The sequence below is a fragment of the Sclerotinia sclerotiorum genome, genomic scaffold, assembly GCF_000146945.2.
Source record: "Sclerotinia sclerotiorum 1980 UF-70 scaffold_8 genomic scaffold, whole genome shotgun sequence".
Lineage (NCBI taxonomy): Eukaryota > Fungi > Ascomycota > Leotiomycetes > Helotiales > Sclerotiniaceae > Sclerotinia > Sclerotinia sclerotiorum.
The window spans coordinates 1046271-1071773 of record NW_001820828.1 but is presented as its reverse complement, the minus strand read 5'-3'; the positions used below and the strand labels follow the sequence as shown (position 1 = coordinate 1071773).

The following is a 25503-nucleotide window of genomic DNA, read 5'->3' as shown; positions in this document are numbered from 1 at the left end:
GCCTGGCCTCAGTCATTGGCTCTTCTTCTCCTTCCCTTTAAACACACTCTTGACCTTCCCGATCATCTTCCCCAATCCTCCAAACAAACTTGCAAATCCAAAACTCCATCCTCGAATCCTCACCGTGTAGATGAAGAAATAAACCAACGCCCAATTACTAATACAGAATCCCAAGAAAATTCCAAAATACCTCCATTTATCACTCGGTTTAACATTTAACGTCGCCATGTATTCTTCTCCATTGGCATATGGACAATATCCACAATTCGCCGTGGCGTCTGGGTTCGTCAAATATCCTTTTCCGGCCGAAGTAACAAAGTTACTAGCATACGAGGAACAAGTTTGGCCCGATGGAGGATTGAAATAAGCAGCTTCGCTGGAGGCGCATTCGACTGAGACATTGGAGAGGGTAGCAGAGATAACGCCGCCGATCCAATATGTGGCTGGATTAACATAGTAAAGCCAGTAGCGCCAGAAGACGGACATCTGAGAGTATTGACGGACAACACCGTTGAAGAGACCGAACATTACGAAGAAGAAGGGGAGGACGTTTGAGATAACGGTGAAGGAGGGTGCGAAGGCGCAGATCCATTGACCCCAGGAGGCTTGAAAGAGGAACTGTGAAGGCGTTAGTAATTTTGATAGAGAGATCAGCTACAAAGAGGGGAGCTTACGAAAAGTAGTGTCATGAGGAATACATAACCCGAAGTGGAAGAGTCGCCTGGCGAACCAGTAGGCCAATACCATAAAACCCAATAAATCACTGCTCCGACAATAGCAATTGGTATCTCGGCGACGATATTCGCAGTGCAGAATGCAACCCAACCATAAATTCTCGAAGGGAGTTCTCGGGCTTCCCAAAGTGCGCGATTCTGATAGAATTTAGGTACAACACCATTGACGATCGTGGGAGGAATGAGGATAATCAAGAATGAGGAGAACATTCGATTCTGCATATCAATGATACCATAGCCCAATTGCCAAAATGTGAAGCCGTTGAAGATACCAATGATAACAGATGTGAAAAGCTTGCCATAGAGATATGATGGATCACGCCAATATTGAGTAAAAAGACGTTTAGTCAATTCAATTGTTTGAAGTGTAACCGGAGAAGCAAATTCACGTTGGGAACTAGCCTCTGGAGCTGGAATTTTGCTACGTTCAGACTTGATGCGTTGAATCTCCTGCATAACATGTTTATTTTCTTCGGAATTAAGCCATTCTTCGTTCCAGTTGAGTCTCTTGCCATCACGGCGCTTTCCACCCTTGGCGGCGGTTTCGAGGATAAATTCTGCGACGTTCTTTTGTGGAGGGCAGTGCACACCACGATCGGCAAAGTACTTCACCACTGCAGAACCATTTTCGCCAACGGGCCCAAAGTAGAAAGTGTTTCCGCCTGGATTCAAGGCTAAAATCATATCGAATTCTTGAATGAGGACCGAGGAAGGCTGATGGATAGTACAGACGATTGCTTGACCAGCTGCAGAAAGCTTCTTCAAAAATCGAACAATGGAATAAGCAGATTGGGAGTCGAGTCCAGAAGTAGGCTCATCCAAAAAGAGTAGGAGGTTAGGCTTTGCTGCTAGTTCAACACCAATCGTAACTCTCTTTCTCTGTTCCACGCCCAAAGATCTGACCAAAGCATCTTGCATATCCCGTAGCTCGAGAAGATCAATAATCTTATCTACGTATTCAATCTTCTCGGCTTTTGGAACTGTATGTTCTTGTCGAAGAATAGCAGAGAATTCAAGGGCTTCTCGAACGGTAGCCGTGCCATCATGAAGATCCATTTGCTCACAGAATCCAGTACCCCTCTGAAATTCAGTACCCAATGGTCGTCCATCAACCAACATATCTCCAGTCACTACACCAGTCTTCTGGCGCTGAGAAAGGGTGTTCAGCAGGGTAGTTTTTCCAGCTCCACTGGCTCCCATTAGTGCCACCATGAGCCCAGGTTTTGCATATCCATTGACCTTGTTGAGAATCTTGCGTTCACCGCCAAGATATGGTACAGTGTACTCAACATTCTCCCATGTGAACACGCTTTCCGAGCCAGAGATGTCTTTGAGTGTTTCCGCTTGAGGTGGCTCTAACGTGTCACTGGAAGAGGCGCCGCTTGTGGGAAGCTGACTGGAAGACGGGGAGTTTTCTTCGTCGGGTGTAGCATTTTCTGCTTTGACCTTGTTCTTCGCAGCCTTAGAACGCTTGAATTCGAGTGCACCACCACCACCAGCAGTGAAATCAAAAACTTCAGTGGCAATAGCAGTGACGAGGATATAGAGGACAGTCCAAGCAATAACTGGAACGCGTTAGATACCGGAACGTACGGAACGTTAAACGAAGGATTACTAATACTGACCGACACCAAAATTTCTCCAAAGATGCGACCTTGTGTAATCGAAACTTTCTTGAAGATATCTAGATCCTGAAACACTCAAGCTTCCGACCTCAGCGCCGGTAGAGGCACAGCCCTGAAATTCGGGATTCGTATAGCCTGGACCACTGGGCACAGTTTGTTCCGGGGCGCAAGGAATATTCTTGTTGTAGAATTCGTCTGATATGACAGCTTCAAATGAGTATGATAGAGGATTGATATAGTAAAGCCATCCAAACCAAATATAGTCAGATACTAATTGTGGTTTAGGAATTACGTATCCGGTGTAAATACTTTAAGTTGTCAACAGGGGTCATCTGAAAATCATGAGTGCGACTTACATCAAAAGATTCAGTCCAATACCCGAAAACCTAACAGCATCATCAATCGATGGCGAGAGTGCGGCAAACATGCGATATAAAGAAGTGATGCAAAGTGTCGTAAGGTAAATGAACAGAACATAGATAAAGTATTTTCCAGCATCTACGTCAAGTCCAGTGATGAAGTACTATGATTGTTAGTATACTCTCCATACAGCTACGAATGACCATATACATACCACTACAATAGAAAACGGGACAACCTGTACCAGTAGTAGCGGGAAATCTTGAACGACTCGAGCAACTACAACGGCTGATGGACGGTAGAAAGCATAATCTTTGTGTCTGGCGATGATAGGTCTACCACCGACAGCCTTCATGAGTTCAGATAGTTGAAGCCATCCCAAGAAGAGAATAGAGAAAAATAGAGTACCGCCACGAGAGAAGTTTCCGAGTGTGTTGGATGCTTGTCCGTGAAATAAGGAACCGACAATTAAACTGTTGGAAATGATAATAAAGAATTTGGTATATAGAGTTGTCTTGTCTCCAAGAGTCAATTGAATTTCGCGCTTTGTGCAAGCAAGGACTTGACGAAAGAAAGAGACTGTGTAAGGTGATCGGGTACCAACAGTCTTGGATTTTGTCTCTTCCACGGAGGCCTTAAATTGTCGTGCATCCGCGTGGTCGGTTTCATGTAGCATCCTTTCATAAGATCCAACATCTTCTAGAAGTAGCTTGTAATCTTCACTTTCTCTGAATGCTTTTTCAAGCTCAATAGGGCCTTTTGGGATAGGACCCCTGAAATCTTTCTGAAACCGGCGTTCGGCTGGATCCGTGCAAGCCGTCAGGAAATCTGCGGTAGTCTGTCTCGGCGGGCAATAATATCCTATTCTTTCAAAGTAGTTCTTGGCGTCACCTGCCGGTCCTGAATATACCATTCTTCCCTCATCAATCACTAGCACCTTATCCATGAGCTCGTATATCTGCTCTCCGGCTTGATAGAGTGTGACAAGAGTTGTTCTGTTGCTGATATCGGTCATTACTCTTAGGGAATTGGCATAGTCTAATGCAGTCGACGCATCAAGTCCACGAGTAGAATTGTCCCAAGAAACGACTGTGCTCTTGGTAGCAAGTGTCTCCGCAATGGAAACTCGCTTCCGTTCACCACCAGAAACACCTCGAACGAATGCCTACAAAGATGTGTTAGATGCTATTTCCTGCAGTCACAAATGGAAAGAGGTGAGAACTCACATCTCCAACTAGGGTATGACGCGTGTGAGAAATACCAAACATCTTCAGGAGCGCTGTAATTATCGTGGGGATATCTCCCTTTTCATGCTTTTTTGTCTTGTTTAGGAGTGAAAAATCCAAAGTTTGTTCAACCGTAAGACTCGGAAAGTGCTGATCGTCTTCTTCGTTGTAATTGACCTCTCCTCGATAGTGCTTTGCTTGTTCTTCAGCAGAAATACCTCCATATGAGACTTCTCCGTGGACAGCAGCGTAATCACCCCTCTTGTTCGAAATAGCCTTGAGGAATGTGCTGCATCCAGAACCAGGTCTACCCAAGACCAGAAGCATCTCTCCATCCCGTACACAGCCGGTAAAATCGTGGATTAAATCGCGTTTCTGGCCATGAGCTCCAGGTTTAGGCAGTGCAGGGATAAATCGGGCTAGGAGCTTGTATAAGTCGGGTCCGAAAGTCTACATTGTACGGATTAGCCTAGGACATTGTGTGACTTTGGAACAGACAATTACTTACACCCATGATAGCAGACGGGAGAGTCTTGACATAAGTTGTAGTTGCTCCAACCCCCTGTACAGTCAAATTCTTGTATATCACACCAACCTTTTTAGCACTTCCCCTCGTGTTTCGTTTCTCAAAATGGCCATCCTTGAGGAAGTCACCCAGTACGAATTCGTCCTCATCCTCCTCCTCAGCCGCGGTGTCTTCATTTTCTTCGAGCTTTTCTTCTTCTTCGAGCTTTCCTTCCCCTTCTTGCGCCTCTATATCCTCACCGGCAGTCGTTCGTGAGCGTCGACTAGCGTTAGTCACGACTTTCTTCAGCGCCGAAGGTCTTCGGGCAGTACCCGCACTCTTCTGTGAACGAGTTCTCGATAAATGTGTGAGTTGCTGACGCAGTTGTTCGTAATCTTGCATAGCAGCTGAGCGATCGACTGGTCCGCCTTGATCATGTTCTCCCCATGTTCCATCGTTATTTCCCTCCCCCCCGGAAGACGAGCGTTCTTCTGGTGGAACAGCTTCTCTGCGATAATTATCCGAATGCAATGGAATTTGAGCTCCTTCACGACCATCCGCCGCCCTCTCTGCGTACATCCTCTCAGCATGTGTATCAAACATTTTGAAAGTGGTTGCACGCAAATTGCCGTGACTAAGATGGGCGATGGGGTGCAATGTTTACAAAACGCAAATGTAAACTTGAAAAGGCTGAGGATATATAATAAAAAAAGAAGGGCGCTTAGAAATACATCTGAAAGTACGTTAGGGAGCTAGCGTCAACTGTTAGCTTCAGATATTGAGAGAGATTACAAATCGACGAAAGAAAATTATTCGAGGAGGGTAATTAGGGGTATTCTTGTCACTACCAAGCGGGCCACATGCATGCTTAGTCTCCACGGAAAAGTGCAGTGGTATGAGATCAGCGGGGATAGTATCAGATCCTGGATGCGGTGGGGGTTTGCATATTTTTTGCTTCTGATCTGTAGCCCAGCTTATCAATCAAAGAAATAACAAAGATTGTGTAACCTGGGTAATGGAATATCATACCCACAGAATCTAAGATTGCCATATTCATCTAAAGAGCTCAGCCAATCCTGACAGGGATGCTTAATATTGGGGTCAAAGAGAGTGCAGGTGCTTCTGACTGGGGCGCTTGGAGCCTTGTTCAACTGGAAACACAGTGCACTCTAGAATTTTGACTGGAATGTTAGACAACTTATAAGGTTATGTCATTCAACGAGCGTATCGAAGCAGTCCCGAGTATTTTCCTAACCCTCATTCAGATTTCCTTAGGATTAAGAGCCCCTGCCACCCTTGTATGAATTCTTCACATGTATAAGGTACCTCATTTTGTACTTTGTACTAGAATACTAAATAGTCAGAATTGTGGACTGGCTCGTTCAGGAATGGAAAGAGTGGATTCAGGATGAAGGCTGAGCGCATGGGCGATGACGATAAGCTCCCAAGCTACCATGACACAGTGGCCCTGATGTATGATGAAAGAGTTCCCCGTTTTCTAGTGGAAATCTCAGCCACTAGTCGAGTTAGTGTGAAAAAAAGGAGCGACCTTACCCGTTTGTTGGGAGATGAAAGCGGTGACTGTGATAACCTTAAGACAAAGCTAGTAAGCGAAAATCCTCAAGCGAAAATCCATAAGATAGATGTTCTTATCTTCTCTTTATACGAGTAGAAAGTCTTGCGCTGAAGATCTGCATGAGATTAGAAATCACACAATTCCGCATTCAATTTTCATCAGATTATTGGCAGATGAATTAACTGGATCGAGCAGGAGTCACTCTTTTCATCCAAATTCTCTCGGCCGTCATCTACCCTAAGCCTACACAAGTAACCCGAGCCTAAATCCTAATTCCGAATTGGGTTTTTTATTTCAAAATGGAAGGATATATCCAAGGCTACTACAAACTATAGCCAATCGCAAGCGAGGACCCGGATATACCAACAAGCTTTTTACCGGGGACCCCTTCATTTTATAAGTGGACATGAAAATTCTTATAACAACCTCAGGTTGGTCATCATTTTTCCAACTTTGCTTTATCATCTCTCCACGTTGCCCTGCGGGTGTTGCGGGCTAACGATTGATGAGAAATGCAACATATAAACACATCCACTGCAACGCAACAAAATACTCACTGATAACGTGTTCTCTCGGCCATGGGTCTTTGGAGAAACAGTAGCCATTTCCATTTTACAAAATGCAGAGGCTAAAGTCCTATCTCAGCGCACGTCAGCACAAGTGTTCAATGTCATTATGCATAACCGGTATGGTTTGCCGAAGGAAGTCTAAAGTTTCTTGTGCGAATTTTCGGCCGAAATGATTGTGCCAAGGAAAGCTTTCAATATCTCTCATTGTCCCTCACTGGAAAACTTCCAATAATATTTCTCTTGTTTTGCTCGCTCGCGGTAAAACTCACTGCTTTTACAGTGTAAGGAAATGCATACTCAGCGACATACGGGCCGGTGAGTCATGACTATCTGACCGGTGAACAGTCATCGTTACCCGTCTTCCCAATGTGGGATCCACTCTCAAGCCATTTTTAATCTTACTTTTTCGATATCCAGAGACCTCCTTCTTTCTCAAATAATTTACAATTCACCCACCCCTGGAACTTTTCCCATTCTTTCTGATCTGCACAGTGGACAAGTACCGTTGATATGAAGGGATATTTTACCGTCGACAAGCTTGAGCATTTGGATAAAATTCGGGTTGCGAGGGTAAAAGAAATGAATGGAGCACCAATCCGCTATGTCAAGTGTTGTAGCCATCGTATTTCCCTGGGCGTTTCGAATCTTGGAGCGGTGTACCTAAAAGTTCAATCCAGACTTGATATTTCAAGTACCTTCAATCTTAGTCGATGTTTGAAATAGGCTGAATATTTGAAGTGGGTTCGATGCCTAAAATGAATCTGGTATTTCAAATAGACTGACATTTAAAATGGATACAATGTTCGAAGTAAACAAAATTGCCAATAGATCCAAGAGTCTCCTCTATTGAATTAGAGAGGACCCTTTGGACACGCTGTCCTTCAGAAATGAGTATTTCATTCTATCACTTCTGCCACGTTCCCAATAAATAAAAGAAAAGAACCACAGAAACTACTTCCTCCAATAAAACGAAACATAGAACAAATCTTCCGTCCCAATCACTCCCTGGCAAGAATGGCAAGCGATGACAGAAACATCAGCAGATCAAAATCTTTGCTCATAGTCGAACTTATCTGGATCTTCAGGTCAAAATAGGTCCTCCCCATCATACAATAGAACAACCAATTTTATAGTCTTCTGATAAACACATCAAAAGTAAGAACGAGTGATTATTTCATTTCGTCTGCCACCAAAGACCAGCTCAAGTCACAAATACCAAAACCATGCACCGGCCCAATGAATGCCGGTACGCCGCCCTATATATATCAGGAAGGTATACCCAAGCCATTCAGTCTAGTTCCATCCATATCAATGCCGGCTTGAATGTATACAAGGTCACGCCACTACAGAACTTCAAAGCCCTTTACATAAAAACAGCAAATGCGACACCGAGACCAACCACAGCGACTGTGCCTCCGTTATTAGATAGAGATGCGGCACCACCAGTGGGAATAGCTAATGTCTTCAAGTTAGCGAGATGACATCAAGACTTCTGGTCAGGGGAGGACAAACCTGGAGAAATGGAAGTTGCAGACGCAGCACCAGCCCCCGAAGCGGAAGCGGCTCCGCTGCCAGTATCCCCAGTTCCAGTCGGCATAGCAGAGCCAGCTTCTGCTGTTGTACTGGCATTTCCTCCATATCCTCCCGTCCATCCCGAGGGTGAAGCCACACTACTCTCAGCTGGTGCCTCTCCTCCCGAACCACTGGGCTGGGCTGAACCGCTGCCAGAACTGTAGCCTCCACCAGAGTTTGCTCCGCCAGTAGCCTGAGCAGCTCCGGCTCCTTCTGTATATGTCGACTCGTAGGACTTCTTGCGTCGGTAAGGACCGTGTACAAATCGGGCACGTACAACGGGAGTTGCACCTGTTCCGCTGGCGGCTCCTAAAGCATTTTTGCTTCCCAAGGTACCCTGGGTTGTATTAGATGGGATGTTGATTGGGGTGAGATCCTAGAAGGGAGAACTAACCACCGAGCCAGAGACAGTAGCGGCGGCAAGAGCCAAGAAGAAAGCGCTTGATAGCTGCATTGCGAAGTTTGATGCCAATATTGGACTTGCGGGAGACTGAATATGGCGAAGATATATATGTTTGGACTCAAAGATCAGGCTTGGAAAAGGACAACTATGGAGAAGATCAATTTTGGAAATAAAGAAACTGCTTTAAGAACTTAGGTTTGAAAAAGTCCAGCTTTAGAAAAGACCAGCTTCGAATTGGGAATTGAATGGATGAATGGATGATGATGATGAGAATGAATGAGGACAACAGTGATGACACTCAGCCTTATAACTTGTCCAAGTTCTCGGCAATGACAACTTCATTACCCCAAACAGAGCATACACTCAAATATCCACCAGAAGATATCCACATAATTCGCAACAAGCAGCATTGATCAGCTAGAGACATCTGAATTAATGTGACTTTCCCCTCCTCACACGTCCCATTTTGAACTTAATTGAATGTTCTATTCTTGGGGGTCTACGCAATGAGAGAAAACGAGCTGCTGGCGAAGGTTTATGCATATGCATCAAAGTTTCCCTGCTAGTAACTATCTAAAGAATAATAGACGCCGGGAGTTACAGCACTGCGGCTAGTCATAGATGCCGTTGCTTACTTGACGTCTCGCACAGACGGTCTGATCAAGTCGCGATGAGGAGTACTTTTACTCTCAGACTCTGCAATGAAGCAAAGCCCAACTCTCTTTCATCGGCCAGTCAACAAGTTTTTCATTTAATAAACCCTATTTGAGGAATTCTCTGTCCTCATCCAATTTTTGCAATGTCCAAAAAGGAGTGGGGATCTTATTTTTTCGAGCCCTGCATGAAATCTTAGTGTATTCGCGTCAAAATCTCAATCCCGTCCCATCGAAAAGAAGAAAGACGACTTCGTCTCTGCTGACTTTATTTACAAACGTGTGCATCATAATTCTGTTTCTTTAGCGGGGTTCGCGTTCACCATAATTCAGATAGATGAAAACGACACGGAGTATCAGTATCACTGGCGTAAAAGCTAGTTCTGAAACTAGACGAGTATCATGTTTGTGGCGGTCGACTAGCTTGTTTTGAAGGATATAGATTCGTAATTTCTGAACTAAAAGAATCAATCGACTGTTTAATCGAATGAAGATGACCAAGAATTAATAAAAATTTTCCTAGTACTAGAGTAAATAACATGCTAAGACAATGCTTCATTTCAACCCTGCAAGAGCAGCAAGTGTGCTTGAAGGCTTTTAATAGACACCCACCATGTCTCAATCCATACATATTGGACTTTGAAATGTTAGATAATTGTGTCTCAAAATCAATCTGAAGATTGAACCATAGCTTGCATCTATCAGACAAAAATTGTAACTCTCTGCGGGGTTTAGTGGTTTTGTTAGGACTAAAGCAAGAATTGCATAATTTAGAGCTATTTTGGAGCGACCAACTTTGATCAACGTAATTTCGAACATTGGCAAGAAAGGTCAACATAGGTAGGTCCTGCACATCCGAATTTTCGAAACCTTGTTTCACATCTCAATCTCACTTTCGACATCTAAGATGTTTCGAAGGATACTTCGGACGTCGATGGAGGTAGTACTCCCTCCTGGCATAGGAAAGTTTTGTTCCAAAAAGCGTCTCCCAATAATTTCTGCATCCTCTAGGTCTTGGGCATCCTTGTTCGATATATTTGCGGCAAGAGCTTCCGTTAGATCCTCTCCTCGAGCCGCTAGTAATATTAAATCTTCGGCTCTTTCGACGATAGCAGAATCGATTCCATTTATGGCAGCACAAGAGGTACCAAAGCTTGAAGTGCTTCTACCCAACACAAAATTGTACAAGTATGTGACTTGGTCATCTGCTAGGTCAGCTTCTTTATTGACATGAACCTCCATATGTCCAAAGGCCAACTCAGGTCTTGGGGGCAAGAATCCATTCTCAAAAATTTCATGGAAATGGGTTGCTCCGAGTACTTTTGGGCGATGAGAATCGAGCCCAAGGAAATATTCGAATACGCCGCAAGCAAGGCTTGCTCCATCTGTTGAATTAGTGCCTTTACCAAACTCATCGATAACCACAAGGCTACGGTGAGTTGCAAGGGTTGTACAGAGGGCTACCTGTTGCAGATCAATCATGAATGCGCTCTGGTTTCGGGAAACACTTTCGCGAGTGGTGATCCGCGTTAAGATCTTATCCGTAAGACCTACAACTGCGCTATCAGCAGGGACATAGCTGCCAATGTGGGCCAAGTAAACAATCAGGGCGGTTTGCTTGAGATAGACGCTCTTTCCGGAATAGTTTGGGCCCGTCATAAGAAGCATACTCGGACCTTCGATATTTTTCGACTCCTGGATGGTATCTGAAGGAAACTGTTGGTCAAGGCCAATCCCATTTCCTGAACCACCTGCAAGATAACAGTCATTTGCGACGTAGGATGGGACTGTAAGCTCTTGAAGTGGATGTCGTCCGCCTTTAATATCGATTACGTTGGCTTGCGTAATAGTTGGAGGGTTGAAACGATATTTGATAGCCCCAAGAGCAAGTGCAACAAGGCTATCAAGTTCACCACATCGATCTGACACGGTAATGAGAAGTTTTTCTTGTTCCAGTACACGTACAGTAAGTTCATGTATGATTTCGATCTCCCTGCCTGGTGGATCAGGAGTAATAAGTACGTGCTAACAATAATGGCTAATCAACAACTTACCTGCAATCGTACTATACATATCACCAATGCACTCATCCATGTCCCTCATACGGCTGTTCTTGTAATAGATTTTCTCATCGCTAACAAAAATCAGCGTCCATTCATCATCTTCCGTCCCCTCGCCTTTGTATTTTCCTTCGCCTGTATCGGGGTCGAGCTGTACGACCGTCAAAAAACCAAGCTGCGGAAAGTATATGCAATTTTCAACATATTGGCGGGCCCATTCAGGTATGTCATCAGTAATTTTTCTCTTGACTTCCGCAAGAAAACTCTCTATGCCATCGTACGTTCGTTTCATTTCATCCAGCTCAGGGTCTACGCCCTGTCTAACGGTGATACGATGTTGCTCGGCCGATCTCTCAAAGTCTATCGTCTCTGTAATGATTTGGCCAATGCCAAGAAGGTCATTGGGCCGACTTTCGTTGAGGAGCTAGGATATTAAGTCAGCTTTTGTAAGAATTAATTTGGAAATTGCAGATATTCTCACCTTGCTAGCGATCACTGTCTTATCGCCTGCCAAATTTCGCAACGCTTCAAGTATTTTGAGCGAATGGAAGGAGAATGAACGAATGCTACCCCAGATTCCACTTTTGACCGCCATTGCTTTACCGGAGCCTCCACTTACACCTTTCTGAAGATGTATTACCACAGTTCTGATATCTTTAATACTCCTGAGACTCTTCTGGATTTCCTGTAATAGTGGTCGATTCTCGGGAATTAGAAAAGTACCTACTGTCCAGAGTCTTTCCTCAATTACCGACACATCTATACTTGGTCTCAAAAACATCTTCCGAAGCATTTGCTTTCCCTGTGGCGTGCTAGCCAAATGATAGAATAGACCAAAGACGGATAAGCTCTCTTTTGATCCCGAAGTTGACTTATTTGGACCCTGCATATGCGAGTTCGGATGAGACTCAGACTGGATAATTTGAAGCGATGATAATGTATCTGCGTTTATGAACATCATATCCGTCAATGAAAACATCTCAATCTTGCGGATCCTGAATGCAATCAATGCAGCCTCGTCATTAGGTAAGTAATCTATACTTCGTCGTCTTCTAAGGTAGTTAAGTACTGCACCGGCACAGCTAACCTAGAAATATGCTCGTTAGTAAAGCTGTGTGATAGTCTTAGGACTTTTAATTTTAATGGTCATAGTAGTTCAATTCCATCCACTTGTTCAAATTTCCGTTGAATGTCATTGGGAGAAGAAATCAGGGGATAATTTACCGAGTTTCTGCTCTCCAAGTCGACCCAGCCTGCGAGTCTCATCAATGCCCCTTGGCGACCCGCGCCACCTAAGTCTGCCTGGATATGGTTGCGATCTCCAGCAAAATCGTCACCAGGAGTGACAAACATCATGCCCGCATCTCCCGCGGCTCCAATATCCAGGCTTGCCAACCTATTCTTCGCTGCCTCATAATAGAACTCCGCGGCTGGTCGAGAATCGAGGGTGTATGAGCCAAATATTTCACCTGCAAAGTCAGCTCAACGCAAGTAATACCTTTCAAAAGACCTACTCCCATCCCCTCTGTCAATAACCTTGGCATCTTTCTGGAGATACTCTTCTAGTGCCTCTTCGCACCGATTGCTTATCAAAATTACTATAGCATGTTAGCATGAATGATACCTAGAGATTCTCATGAGACCCTACTAGTAGGCTCTACATGAATTTTTAGAGTATCAATCATGTCAAGTCCAGCCATGCTGATGTCGGTCATCATACACAATCTCTCTTCTCTTGCGATGTAATATGCACATCCAATGGTGCCACGTTCTTTCAATTCGACTGCCATGATAATTTCGTCCATGGAGTCCTCATTTTCCCGTTCTTGAATATCTGACTCATTCTCTCCACTCTCAGGGTTATCCTCATTTTGCACTGATGGTGGTGCAGCCACATGTGATGATGCTGATTTCATTGATATTCTTTTTTTGAATGGAACAGGAGGGGGTTGCATTGAAGACGAACGATCCTCATCTTGGGAAACAGAGCTCGTTCCTGAAGAGCTTGCCCGAAACCTTGATGATTGTCCTCTGGTAGAATGGTGATGATTAGAACCTCTAGCAGAGCCAATCCGCCGACGCTTAAAGGACGGCATATTGATTCTTCTTCCTACAATTTCAGGGACTATAGCACAATGAAGAGGGATAGATGAATATGAACCGGATGGTGAATATATTCTCAGAACAAGTGAAGATAAGAATTCAAAAGTGAAACGTGAGCATTTCAAAATTGATTTGAACAAGCGAAAAATGTTCCTCCCTCATTTGTACAGCTCTGCTTAACGTCTTTAGGCAGCACAAACAGCCAGCCAAAGAAGAATGAAATAGACGAAACGTATAAAGATGTTGAGCACCAGAAAATTCGGAATGCTCTTTTTGAATGGCATGGCACATGGGCTTTTGGGCCACTTCGTGATATTTATTCGCAACTCAAAACACACATACCCTTCAACTATGTGCAACATGGTCCCCGACCAAGATCATGTAATTCACAATGTCCACAGCAACAGCACCATACAGTAAGTATTCCGTCCATATTCCTCGCATTTATGACTCCCGTGCTGGTGTTTGTTCCCCTCCTTCTCTAACCCACGCCGCAAATTCATATTTTTGCCTTCTAATGTCTATGAAGCTTGGTCGACTCTCAAGAACTTTAAATGGGTTTCCGACAAAATCTTTATCTACCTCGCCATCGGCATTCATGAAACCTTTCGCTCCCTCCCGCTCGACTTTACCTGCCCAGACGCGCCATTGTATAGGTCGTAATTCAGGTGTGCCTAATACCAAGCCAAGGCAAATAATGAAAACGGAAACTATGGTTTCAATAGATATGTCGATTGGTAGAGAAACAGTGGTCGCAGTGTGAGAGGGAATAGAGGATAGATGGGCAGTTCCTGTAGATTGCAGGGCTGAGTGTTCGTGGGCAGAATAACAGCTGAAGGAGTAAAATTTGTCAGTCATTGCAACATCATTTGAATTTCGGCATACACATACGCATGGGTGAGAAACAGCAAGCCAAGGCTCGTAATTGATTTGGATATCCAAGTCATCTTTGGTGAATGCAGTGTTTTTTGTTAATGGTCGTGGGTTGTCCAAGGTCCCAGCTTGTCCCTCATTAATAATGTGTGGCTCCTTAGGAATAGTATAAGCGCGATAGAACTAGTGGTGGGCAATCGGGTTTATCTTTTACGAGGAAACTTATCGAATAGTCGCATAAAACAATGAATTTAACACATTCATGAATCACAAGAGTAATCTGCATATAAAATTTATGTACTTGTTATGATTTTTTGTAATTCAATTCTATCCCAGTCCATGATTATCATCATTTCGTAAAACTTATTTTTTCTCATAATAATCTATTGACTGGTCGTAGTCAAAACCCCCATAGACAGCGTGAAATCATTTCAGGAACAGGGACGGAGCACGAATCGAAAGTAAAACTTAAGTCACAATGACGCTTTACAGCTTTTGCATAGCAGCCTATATTCATTAGCCATTATCAATATAGTCAACGGAGGGCAGCTTACAATATCGGAAGATTGAACGTAATCATCGAACTCAGCAAGCTCCTCTTGCAAGTCATCAAGACCAATCTTGTCATCCTCAATGACCAAGTTAATCTGCAACTTCTTGATACCGAAACCAACAGCCACGAGTTTGGAAGCACCCCAGACGAGGCCGTCCTTCTCGACACTACGAACGGCAGCCTCCAATGCCACCATGTCGGTCTCATCATCTGTAAATCGGTTAGTATTATTTTCACCACCTAAGTCGAATTCCAAACTCACCCCATGGCTTGACATCCATAGTGACAACAGACTTGGCAGCAGGCTTGGTCTTGCCCTCCTTCTTCTTCTTGTATTCAGCCAAACGCTCTTCTCTGATTCTGATAGCCTCCGCATCTTCTTCCTCGTCATCACTTCCGAAAAGATCAACCTCATCATCATCCTCTTCCTCGGCAGCTGGGGCCTTTGCTGGGTTCAAGGTAGCCTCAGTCTTCTCTGGGCCGTATGTAGTATATTCCTTGGAAGCATCACCTGGAAGGGTAGCAAATTCCTCAGTCCATGTGTTGATGTGCTTGTACCATCTAGCAGCGTGAGGGAATTTTGCGGCATCTGGGGCGGATGGCTGAGCCTTGAAGACGGCGACATCAGCTTGACTTGGGGAGTATCTATGATTTTTGGTTAATTTTCTTCCTATCATGTGGAAAACAATTGATTGTATTGAAAATAGAGAAATCAGAGATGCACAAAGTGCTTGGTATATCGCCATAACGCGGTTCTTGAGGCCGCTCAGTAACACGGACCAATGTTGCTCATCATATTGGGAATTGCTCGAGGAGGGGTACTAATGCGCAAATAGACACATCGCAGATATTGTCTTGCAGATAGGAATGCAAATGGATAAAAGTCGGGAACAAATAGAAATACATACCCAACGATGTATGAACGGGTCTCTAACCAGCCGTTGAGCACTAAATAATGTCAATTTCTGCGATTTCCAAAATTCTTTTGATAGACTATGTCTATCATGGCGGGGGGAAGAAGCTTACTGGTAAGGCCAGCATCATTGATAAATTCTGTGAATCCCATTTTGAAAGATATAAGAAGTCCTTTTCTTGATATTTAAAAGTGAAGAATTTTTCTTTTCTTTTAAGAAAGGAGGAAAACAAACAAAAATTGGTGATGTTGATTGTGATGAGGAGTAGTGGGGTGAGTCAAATTTTGGGAATGGAACTTCAGAAATGGTCGCTTTCCATTTTCAAGAGTGTGAAAATTTGATTGGCTTAGACGCTGTCTACAATCGCTTAAAGTGAAATTAAACTGGATAGGTAGTGGCGGGGTGGGCCTGATCTCAGACGCCCAATGATTGCCGCTAGATTGTAAGGCATAACTCTGAACTACTTACCTAAACTAAGATAGTGTTAGAAAGATGGCTAATGGGAAAACCTCGGGAATCTGAAAGCTTCAGAATGCTCGAGATTATTCTAGATAGAGTTTCTTTCCCATATTCATATATATAAGAGTTTCCGTAAACCCTTTCATTAAAAGACATGTTCATATAATTCCTTTTTAACCTTTTTCCTTTTCTCTCTTTTACACTTACAGAGCTCACATTCGCGATAAGATTAATGAGGAGTATGAAAGTATTGCGACAAATCGAGAGCTCCTCTCGTCTTTTAGGAGGAGCCCCTCTACAGGTTCGAGCCGGACGTCCCTTGACTAATTTAGCTTCACGCAGTAGTCATGCATTTACCTACAGAAGACTTGCACCTCTTACTGCCCTTCGCACATACGCGAATGGACGTCCACATCCTCCAGGTGGTACACATCGCATGGACATGAGTGGTGGAGAACAAAAGTCCGCCCTCGAACAATATGGTGTCGATTTGACTGCGCGAGCAAAGGAGGGAAAATTAGATCCAGTAATTGGCAGAGATGGAGAAATTAATAGGACCATTCAAGTACTGTCACGGCGAACGAAGAATAATCCAGTATTGATCGGAAGTGCAGGAACAGGAAAGACGGCGATATTGGAGGGTCTAGCGCAACGAATAGTCAGAGGCGATGTGCCAGAGAGTGTGAAAAACAAAAGAGTAATATCTCTGGATCTTGGACAGCTTATTGCCGGAGCAAAGTTCCGTGGTGACTTTGAGGAAAGATTTAAGTCCGTTTTGAAAGAGGTGGGTATTCATTTTGATTGCGGTAGTATCTTGTCGGCGGATGTGGCTTGTCATGCTTGTTTCTCAAGTACGCAGAACCAAGTGGTACAATTGAGACACATATCGACTAGCGATGTAGGCTTCATAGTTAGATCTGCTTACAAGGCTACACCTTCCGAACTAAAATTATACCTGCTTAAAGACCTACCATTTTTTGCTTGAAATTTGTAATTGCCTTAATTTGTTCTAACATTCTTTAGGTTCAAGAGGCTCATGGTGGCGTGATTCTCTTCGTAGATGAATTACACACTTTGCTGGGACTGGGAAAGGCTGAAGGAAGTATTGATGCAAGCAATCTTTTGAAACCTGCACTATCTCGGGGTGAACTGCAATGCTGTGGAGCAACCACGCTCAATGAATATCGGCTAATTGAGAAGGACGTCGCCCTGGCAAGACGCTTTCAGCCTATCCAAGTCAACGAGCCCACGATTCAAGACACAATTAGTATCTTGAGAGGTATTAAAGAGAAGTATGAGGTGCACCATGGAGTTCGCATTACAGATGGAGCCCTTGTTGCTGCCGCTACCTATAGCAATCGATATATCACAGATCGCTTCTTGCCCGACAAAGCAATAGACCTCATGGATGAAGCTGCAAGTGGCCTGAGGTTACAGCAAGAAAGCAAACCGGACGACATAATGCAGCTTGACCAAAAGATTATGACGCTCCAAATCGAGCTTGAAAGTCTAAGGAAGGAAACAGATATCGCTAGTAAGGAACGGCGTGAAAAGCTCGAAAATGATCTCAAAGAATGTCAAGAAGAAGCAAAAGTATTGACAGAAAAGTGGGAGTCAGAAAGGTCCGAAATTGATGCCATCAAAAAGACAAAGGAGGATCTCGAGAAAGCTCGTGTTGAACTGGATCAAGCACAGCGTGAAAATAATTATGGTCGTGCAGGAGAGCTGCGTTATTCTATAATTCCGTCACTGGAAGCGAAGTTGCCGAAAGATGGAGAGAAGGGCGTTTCTTCCGAAGGCTCTTTGATCCATGATGCTGTAACGGCCGACGATATTGCAGCCGTTGTATCACGTGTCACTGGCATTCCTGTCACGAAATTAACTTCTGGGCATGCTGAGAAGCTTATTCATATGGAAGATACTTTGCGAGAATCTGTTCGCGGTCAAGATGAGGCACTTAGATCGGTCGCAAATGCGGTTCGAATGCAACGAGCAGGCTTAAACGGCGAGAACAGACCGCTTGCATCGTTTTTCTTTCTCGGTCCAACAGGTGTGGGAAAGACTGAACTTTGCAAGAAGATGGCAAACTTTTTGTTCTCAACCGAATCAGCTGTTGTCCGGTTCGACATGAGTGAATTCCAAGAAAAGCACACAATTTCTCGGTTGATAGGTAGTCCCGCTGGATATGTTGGATATGATGATGCCGGGCAACTTACTGAGGCCGTCAGAAGAAAACCCTATGCAGTTCTCCTGTTCGACGAATTTGAGAAAGCACATAGAGATATCTCTGCTCTGCTTTTGCAAGTACTAGATGAAGGCTTCTTAACAGACAGTCAAGGCCACAAAGTCGATTTTCGCAACACGCTAATTGTTTTTACATCAAATCTTGGCGCAGACATCCTCGTTGGTCTCAATCCTTTGCATCCATATAAAGAAGAACCAAATGGTGATATTGCGCCTTCTGTCCGCAACGCCGTAATGGATGTTGTTCAGCACAATTGTAAGTTCACTTAGACCACAGTTCGTTCACTTTCTTCCACATATCACTAACAACGATAATAGATGCACCTGAGTTTCTCAACCGTATTGACGAATTCATAATATTCAAACGCCTTTCTAACGAAGCTCTCCGAGACATCGTCGATATCCGACTTCGAGAACTTCAGAAGAGGCTAGACGATCGACGAATAATACTTGAAGTAGATCAAGAGGTTCGCCAATGGCTTGCCGACAGAGGATATGATCCAAAATTTGGAGCGCGGCCGCTAAACAGACTCATATCCAAGGAGATCGGTAATGGATTGGCTGATAAAATCATCAGGGGAGAATTGAAGACGGGCGAAACAGCGGTGGTGAAGATTAATGCTGAAGGTAATGGCTTAGATGTCGAGAGCGAGGGGGCCGTGGAAGTGTAAATTATTGGGTAGATGATGGTTGGCATATGCATAATGGGTTATGAAAAATGATTTTAGCGACATAACATGGTGGATCTCTGCTTTTTGCTTCAGGCGTTGGAGGATGTATGGATATGGTTCCCCCGGAAATATGATACCTCATCTTTTGTAAACTAGAACATGATATTATTTGACGAACTGGATTAATTTTTGTGTATTGAATCTATTTTGATATTTCGCTCCGTGTTTAGAATATTCACTGTGTTTGGACATTTATTTTGTTTGGGGTATTCACCTCCCTTGGAACATTCACTTGTTTAGGATATTCATTCCTACTTAAAATATCAAATCCACTCATCGTTCCTAGCCATATTCCTGTATCAAGAGGCCCGGAGCACACATACTAATACTTGATTTGAGAGCAACACCCGCATATTGCAGCTCTATCGAGCACACTTTACGGGACTTTATAGTATCAGACTGTCGACTCAAGTATTGGTATTCGTTTTCATGGTGCACTTTTTTAGTCTCTCTGGTAGGACAAAGTAGCTCTATCTATGTAGAGAGGTAAATCTGTTTGTATCGGCTGCAGTTTGTGGAGTTTACTTCTGCATATTCTCGAGGCTATAGTGATGCTTGATCAAGATTCTGAGTTGGTGTTTGAGATGCAAGATAGCTTGCTTGTGTGCAGGGCACCTGGATACCTGCCTGTATCTGTAAACCCATTTGGACATGTCACTGGAGAATTCTACCTCAGTCTATCTAAACCACATCACTTCTATAAGCTTAGGTCCTACTAATCTCGAAGTCTCAACATATGACACCCAAAAGTTCGTCATATGAAACAGGGTACTGGTCCATTATCATATTCAATGCCAGTAAGCTACTCGAAGACGTCTGTATTCAAGAGACAAGAATGAAAGCCGAATGTCCAGTTTGTAGCTTTCTAGCCTGATGTTTTCATAAGAATGACTGACACATCTCCATAGGGCACCTCTTTTGTGACCACAAACCCACACTTTTCATATAATCTCCGAGCTCCAGCATTATCGGACTCGACCACAATACTGCATACAAACGCCCTGCCCTGTAAGGCTACTTCACCTCCTGCATATCTTAAGGCCGTTTCAATAAGCGTCTTTCCAACCCCTCTTCCACGAATCTCTGGTAGAGTAAACAAACCATTGATTCGATAATGGCCTGTTGTTTGTCTGTTGGATGTCCCATCACCAATCGCTTGCCATGGATTTCCAAGGGCCGTCATCTCTTCTGGGCCATAAAGTAATGGACCGAGGATTGAAATAGTACCGACAATCTTAGAATCCTGAAGCGCAAAAAAAGTTGCTGCGTGTGGATTTGCAAGACGTTCGTACCATACTTCATATGAAAATGCGGCTTCTCTTGAGTAGTTGGAAGCAAAAGCTTCAGGTGCGACTTGCAGTGATAGAAGCCTAAAATCCTTGTACTTCCCGACGTAAGAGCGCACAAGTTCTTCACTAGATATGTGTATGATCTTGGAAGTCATTTTGGTGTCTTAAGGCATGTATACGAAGCTTAAGTTTAGACCGTTGTAGAAAGTTTGTTCAATGTAGCCACTCGTATTATTATTGAGAGATACTTGGCGCCGAGAAGAACGTTGCGCCATATTAGTGGTACGCTGATACAACAGACTTCAACAAAAGCGTTGCGCTTCCCCGAACCACTCTCTTGGTAACCTGTAATAAAGTTTCGATTGAATAATAATCTTTGAAGAGAAACACCAACAAGAAAGCTGTGCTGTGCTGAATGTTACCCCTGCTGATGCTCTCGCGTGACTGGTTGAAAATCAAAATGCTGAAGCTGATAATAGATAAGCGCCAACAGTTGGGAGAACACCAAATTTTATAGCTAAACGACAACCAGTCATTCTACCAGAAATCATCAGAATACCACCTCGAACCAGGTACCCCTCTTGTTTCACAGCTCCAAAATCAGCCTTGTGCGCCGCCCACCGGCATCATCGAAAGCGCAGCACAGCACTGCACAGCACAGCCTATACATATAAGCTCTTGAGGTTGCCCATCATGATTTCAATCTTCAGTTTTGCGCATATCATGCTTGTGAAGCCTATACACCATGGAAAAAGACGGAATATTTGCGGACTTCGATGATCGGGCTACATACGAAGCCAGCCTCGATCGAGCGGGACACGAAAAGAGTCGCAACTTTGTTGTCGAGTTTGGGAAACTTGAGGCTCAGATAGCTTTTGATTTGAACGCAGATGAAGTGGAAAGGCTGCTAGATAAACCTTCCACGCCGGCCGAGCGCGAACGACCTCCTGTGCGGTGGATGTAAGTGCTGATGTCAAATTTTGAAGAGTGTTTGCTAATATGCGATAGCAATATCTGGGGGCCAAACCGACAGACGGATATAATCGATGTTCTTGCTCGTCGATATGGCTTCTCCCCGAGGCTTTTGGCTATCATCAAAACTCTGCCACCAGTCAATAACTCGAGTCACAAAGATCATCGGGTTAGTTACAAGGAGAGATTGTTCGAAAGGGATGATATCGAAACAGGCAGAGCGAGTATGAATGTGCCCAGAGTACATGCAACACAACTTACGCCTCCAGGAACAACAAGCCACTATACCATTGCTCAGCAAATGATCAACTATCAATCCGTCGATGTCGGGGCACGCTTTATGTGTGTTGGCGCGAACTGGATGCATGAGATCGACTCACCACCAATGAGGGAAACCGATAATCCAATAATTCAGAACTCATTCAGAGATAAAACGCAGTGTAGGCTCTGGTCATGGCTTATACTTTGCGATGATAACACAGTCATAGCTGTACACGAAGATACCTTACCAATTGCGAAGACGAAGAAGGATCTGAAATCAATGCGTGGAAACACTCTGAGTGTCTTGAGCCAATTGTCTAAGTCGGGACATGAGACAGCAGATCCAATATCTATGCAGACTGTCCGACAAGTTCTGGATTTGAACTCGACTCACCCAAACAATGGTATCGAAGGAGCAAGCAACCTTTTTTACTATCTATTCGATGACTGGCGAGCTGTCTACAAAACAGTGGCTTTTTTCAGAAGAAGCTTGCAACAGTTGGAAAACTCTATATTTGAAGACATGAGGAGAAATTCCAACAAAGGTCCTGATATGAATATTATTCCTCATCTTCATTTCCTCAGCAAGAGAATTCGTCAGATGCAGCATTTGTATAAAGGCTACCATAACCTCATAACACGTATATTGGAACCCAAACCCTTTAGTACATGGGAAGCCGGCACGCCCGATGGCTCTTTCACGTCCCAAAATGGGAGAAGTGGAGTTAAACTAGCGGCATCCGCAAGTCAGAGGTTTGAAAGACTGGGCGATCGTTTGCAATTATTAATTTTGAGCGAAACCGGCGAATTTCTGGCTGAGAAAGATGCGCTCAGTAACACTGTAAGACCTCTTTTTCTCTATCGTCCAATTGAACCTTGAAGAAGCTAACACATTTCAAGTATTTCAGCATCAATTCTCAAAAAGACTCACAAGCAACGGCACGTCTCAATCGCTCGGCTACTCTACTCGCCAAATTGTCGGTACTTTTCCTTCCTGTATCACTTATGACGTCTTATTTCTCTACCCAACTTAGCGATATTGAGAACAAGTATTCACTGTATGATTACTGGGTCGGTTTCGCAGTAGTGGTATCTGCATCATTTGTGTGCTTGTTCTTCTTCAGCAAGTTATTGATGTGGGTAACAGAGACATTGGATATATGGGCAAAGAACATAGGAAAGACATCTAGACATCTTTTTGTTAGTTGTTTGAGGAGCATGGAAAGGAAGAAAGTTAAGCCTAAGGGGGAAGGAACAATTAATGGTAAAGAGGATGATGATATGGAAGATGAATAATGTGATATATATGGTCAATGATCTAGGTTCAGGTATATGGTTTCGAATTCTGGCAAGGTTTTCGTAAGGGAAAGGAACAGGAAAGGGAAATTGATATGGACTGTATTATAATTAACGGTTTGGGCTAAAACCAGCCGGGCGTGGTTTTTCCTTTTTGACGGTTCGCCTATTATGCGATATCGATGGAGAACATCCAATGTATTGAATGTACGATACTTATCATTTATCTGAGCTAGAATATAGATTTATATAGAAATAGATCAGAGATTCCTAGTACAGTACCATCAAACTTCCTGTAAAGTTAAAACAGCAATGTCTCTTAGAGTGAAGGATTCTGAGATAAACAAGCAAAACATTTTCTTCGGCCGGAACCCTATGGTATTCATCGCTGTAGTTGATCGTTGATGAGAGTTAGTATAGCGATGGTATGTATTGAAATACTTGAGGAAGCGAGGTAATTATCATTTAGAGTTTTATATTTTTAAACAATATCTCCCTGTTCAAGGATAGAGGTTCTTATTTGGGTCTCTGTTTCAATAAACTTTTGGGAAGGAGGGTGGAATTTTGGGGGAGAAGAAGAGAGGAAGAGAGAGGGGGAGGGGGGGAGAATGAATATATATTAATCTATCGATTAATAGTTCTTTAAAGTTTCTCGAATATAGAGGCTGCTTTGGTGATATGCTCTCCTTAATAGTTTCTCTCGGAAATGATTATGTGTAGGAAGGAAGGTACATATATTTATATTAATTATGCTGTTTGGTACTCAGATTTAGAGTCAAGGAAGAGAGATCCAGATTTGTAATTGCAATTGACGGTTTTGGTATTTGGTATTTGGTATTTGGTTTTTGGTTTTGATGTGATAAGGATGATAGGATTGTGGGAAAGGGTCACTTACTTACCTAGTACTTTACTTTACTTCTACTCCAGTAGGGGATTGAGTGAATATTTGATGGAAAGTCACTATTTCGGAGCAAGACAGTATCTACATAATTGCAGGATTATAAAGTTGGCAAAGGAATTTGGAATGTGTATAGGTTGGATATCTTTGATCAAGGTGAATCGATATTCTATCGATAGGTGTCTGAAATATATCCATTAATTAATTACCTATACTATATATGTCTTCAGGTTATGAAATGAACTCGGAGAATCACGGACTATCGATTACGGATGACCTACTCATCGACTATCATCTTTGTATCTTATTTCTTATCTCTTATTTACCATTGAGATACCAGTATCTAATCTGTAAACGGGACGGAGAGGTATGGATTTAAGTCCAGAAGTTCACTTGCTGCTGGGAAGGAAACGGTTATTAATTTGAATGATAGATATGGATTGAGAGACGCTGATTACCGGCCCCATCGTATTGAGATGGGAATATCATAAAGTATATATAAATGAGAATGAGGAGATTTCTATATTCTGTATTCAATAAATCATGGGATAAATTTAAAGCTCACATCGATAAAAAATCATTCTGTGCCTATTCTCGGCTTGAGATGCCGCTTCATATGTGCAGATATCTCACCTTAGATATATAGAGTAGACTTCCATCTCCATATATTCTTAATAATCTTTTGAATGATACCACTGGTACGCATCTGTTAAACCATATAGGAGAATAAAACGGTTGCATCATGGAAGATCAGAACATTAACCTCTATCTCCTATCTCCTTTAACTACGTACGGAGATAATATAACATCTCCATTCTATTCTCACTGCATCCTCACTGCATTGCACCCTTACAATAGAAACCACCATCATACCCACGAAAGAACTTCCTTTGGGGGCGAAAAGTACAGTAGCAACAATACTGTGAGGTTAATTAACACACTCACACATCGCGAAACCAAGCCTCCATCCACATCGCATATCCCCATCCATCCCATTCCATTCCATTCTCACATACTAGCTAATTCCAACATTTATCCCCTCCACATTCATACATACATAAATCAATTACAAGAGCTAACTATAGCAATGCGCCGCAGAGATATCCGCGATACACACAGAGTATGCACCTCGTACGAGCCCACCAATCACAATCACGTCATCATACAGCTGATATATAAAGTCAGCCTTGCGGATATTAGCCATTATGACACAACGCATCGTTCGCAGATATCCATCTATCTATACCTAGTAGGTACCGAGGATTTGAAATTCGAAAATCGTATGTCGTCGAATAAGATGATAGATAGATGTACATATGCTCGATGCATGCGGAAGATAAGCAATTTCCTTGAATGCACTTGCATCTACATTTGCACACCGAGAACTACCTTGTAGAAATCTCAGTAATATTCTCGTCGTCATAACTCTCCAATAGATCTAGGATAAAAATTCGGAGATCCCTCAGCTATCTACAGATACAATCGATGATTCTAGCAATAGAATCGTTAGCTGATGTGAGCCACGAACCCGGACATCCTAGCATGCATGCGCAGCGAACTTCCGCTTCGAAACATACAGCCCTACGCCTCGTCTCCGCATGAACTAACATTTTGTTTCGTCTCGAGT

At 43.3% G+C, this 25503-nt stretch overlaps 10 protein-coding genes across 10 annotated transcripts; 3 read left to right on the top strand and 7 right to left on the bottom strand.

Moving 5' to 3' along the window:
* Positions 1-12: 12 nt before the first annotated feature.
* Positions 13-5053, bottom strand: SS1G_06715 (hypothetical protein; the record flags this gene model as incomplete). The annotated part of the gene is made up of 7 exons (XM_001592424.1): positions 13-618; positions 675-2299; positions 2360-2667; positions 2716-2882; positions 2934-3884; positions 3946-4395; positions 4454-5053. The coding sequence occupies 7 exons, from the start codon at positions 5051-5053 to the stop codon at positions 13-15; spliced, it is 4707 nt and encodes a 1568-aa protein (XP_001592474.1).
* A 313-nt stretch (positions 5054-5366) lies between these two features.
* On the bottom strand, positions 5367-7216 carry SS1G_06714 (predicted protein; the record flags this gene model as incomplete). The annotated part of the gene is made up of 5 exons (XM_001592423.1): positions 5367-5412; positions 5480-5619; positions 6005-6031; positions 6584-6662; positions 7041-7216. The coding sequence occupies 5 exons, from the start codon at positions 7214-7216 to the stop codon at positions 5367-5369; spliced, it is 468 nt and encodes a 155-aa protein (XP_001592473.1).
* Positions 7217-7958: 742 nt separating this feature from the next.
* On the bottom strand, positions 7959-8621 carry SS1G_06713 (predicted protein; the record flags this gene model as incomplete). The annotated part of the gene is made up of 3 exons (XM_001592422.1): positions 7959-8050; positions 8108-8504; positions 8562-8621. 3 exons carry the CDS (start codon positions 8619-8621, stop codon positions 7959-7961), a joined length of 549 nt encoding a protein of 182 aa, XP_001592472.1.
* Positions 8622-10099: 1478 nt separating this feature from the next.
* On the bottom strand, positions 10100-13379 carry SS1G_06712 (hypothetical protein; the record flags this gene model as incomplete). The annotated part of the gene is made up of 6 exons (XM_001592421.1): positions 10100-11220; positions 11278-11707; positions 11765-12370; positions 12508-12752; positions 12798-12881; positions 12932-13379. 6 exons carry the CDS (start codon positions 13377-13379, stop codon positions 10100-10102), a joined length of 2934 nt encoding a protein of 977 aa, XP_001592471.1.
* A 1366-nt stretch (positions 13380-14745) lies between these two features.
* SS1G_06711 (elongation factor 1-beta) lies at positions 14746-15878 on the bottom strand (the record flags this gene model as incomplete). The annotated part of the gene is made up of 5 exons (XM_001592420.1): positions 14746-14766; positions 14814-15022; positions 15075-15457; positions 15721-15760; positions 15839-15878. The coding sequence occupies 5 exons, from the start codon at positions 15876-15878 to the stop codon at positions 14746-14748; spliced, it is 693 nt and encodes a 230-aa protein (XP_001592470.1).
* A 273-nt stretch (positions 15879-16151) lies between these two features.
* Positions 16152-19100, top strand: SS1G_06710 (conserved hypothetical protein; the record flags this gene model as incomplete). The annotated part of the gene is made up of 4 exons (XM_001592419.1): positions 16152-16168; positions 16528-16969; positions 17209-18685; positions 18748-19100. The coding sequence occupies 4 exons, from the start codon at positions 16152-16154 to the stop codon at positions 19098-19100; spliced, it is 2289 nt and encodes a 762-aa protein (XP_001592469.1).
* Positions 19101-20025: 925 nt separating this feature from the next.
* On the bottom strand, positions 20026-20604 carry SS1G_06709 (hypothetical protein; the record flags this gene model as incomplete). The annotated part of the gene is made up of 1 exon (XM_001592418.1): positions 20026-20604. One exon carries the CDS (start codon positions 20602-20604, stop codon positions 20026-20028), a length of 579 nt encoding a protein of 192 aa, XP_001592468.1.
* A 590-nt stretch (positions 20605-21194) lies between these two features.
* On the top strand, positions 21195-22978 carry SS1G_06708 (hypothetical protein; the record flags this gene model as incomplete). The annotated part of the gene is made up of 3 exons (XM_001592417.1): positions 21195-21409; positions 21458-22523; positions 22583-22978. The coding sequence occupies 3 exons, from the start codon at positions 21195-21197 to the stop codon at positions 22976-22978; spliced, it is 1677 nt and encodes a 558-aa protein (XP_001592467.1).
* A 312-nt stretch (positions 22979-23290) lies between these two features.
* On the top strand, positions 23291-24330 carry SS1G_06707 (predicted protein; the record flags this gene model as incomplete). The annotated part of the gene is made up of 4 exons (XM_001592416.1): positions 23291-23356; positions 23975-24032; positions 24107-24243; positions 24310-24330. The coding sequence occupies 4 exons, from the start codon at positions 23291-23293 to the stop codon at positions 24328-24330; spliced, it is 282 nt and encodes a 93-aa protein (XP_001592466.1).
* Positions 24331-24657: 327 nt separating this feature from the next.
* Positions 24658-25080, bottom strand: SS1G_06706 (predicted protein; the record flags this gene model as incomplete). Its single annotated transcript, XM_001592415.1, has 2 exons — positions 24658-24796; positions 25043-25080. 2 exons carry the CDS (start codon positions 25078-25080, stop codon positions 24658-24660), a joined length of 177 nt encoding a protein of 58 aa, XP_001592465.1.
* Between the last annotated feature and the right edge of the window lie 423 nt (positions 25081-25503).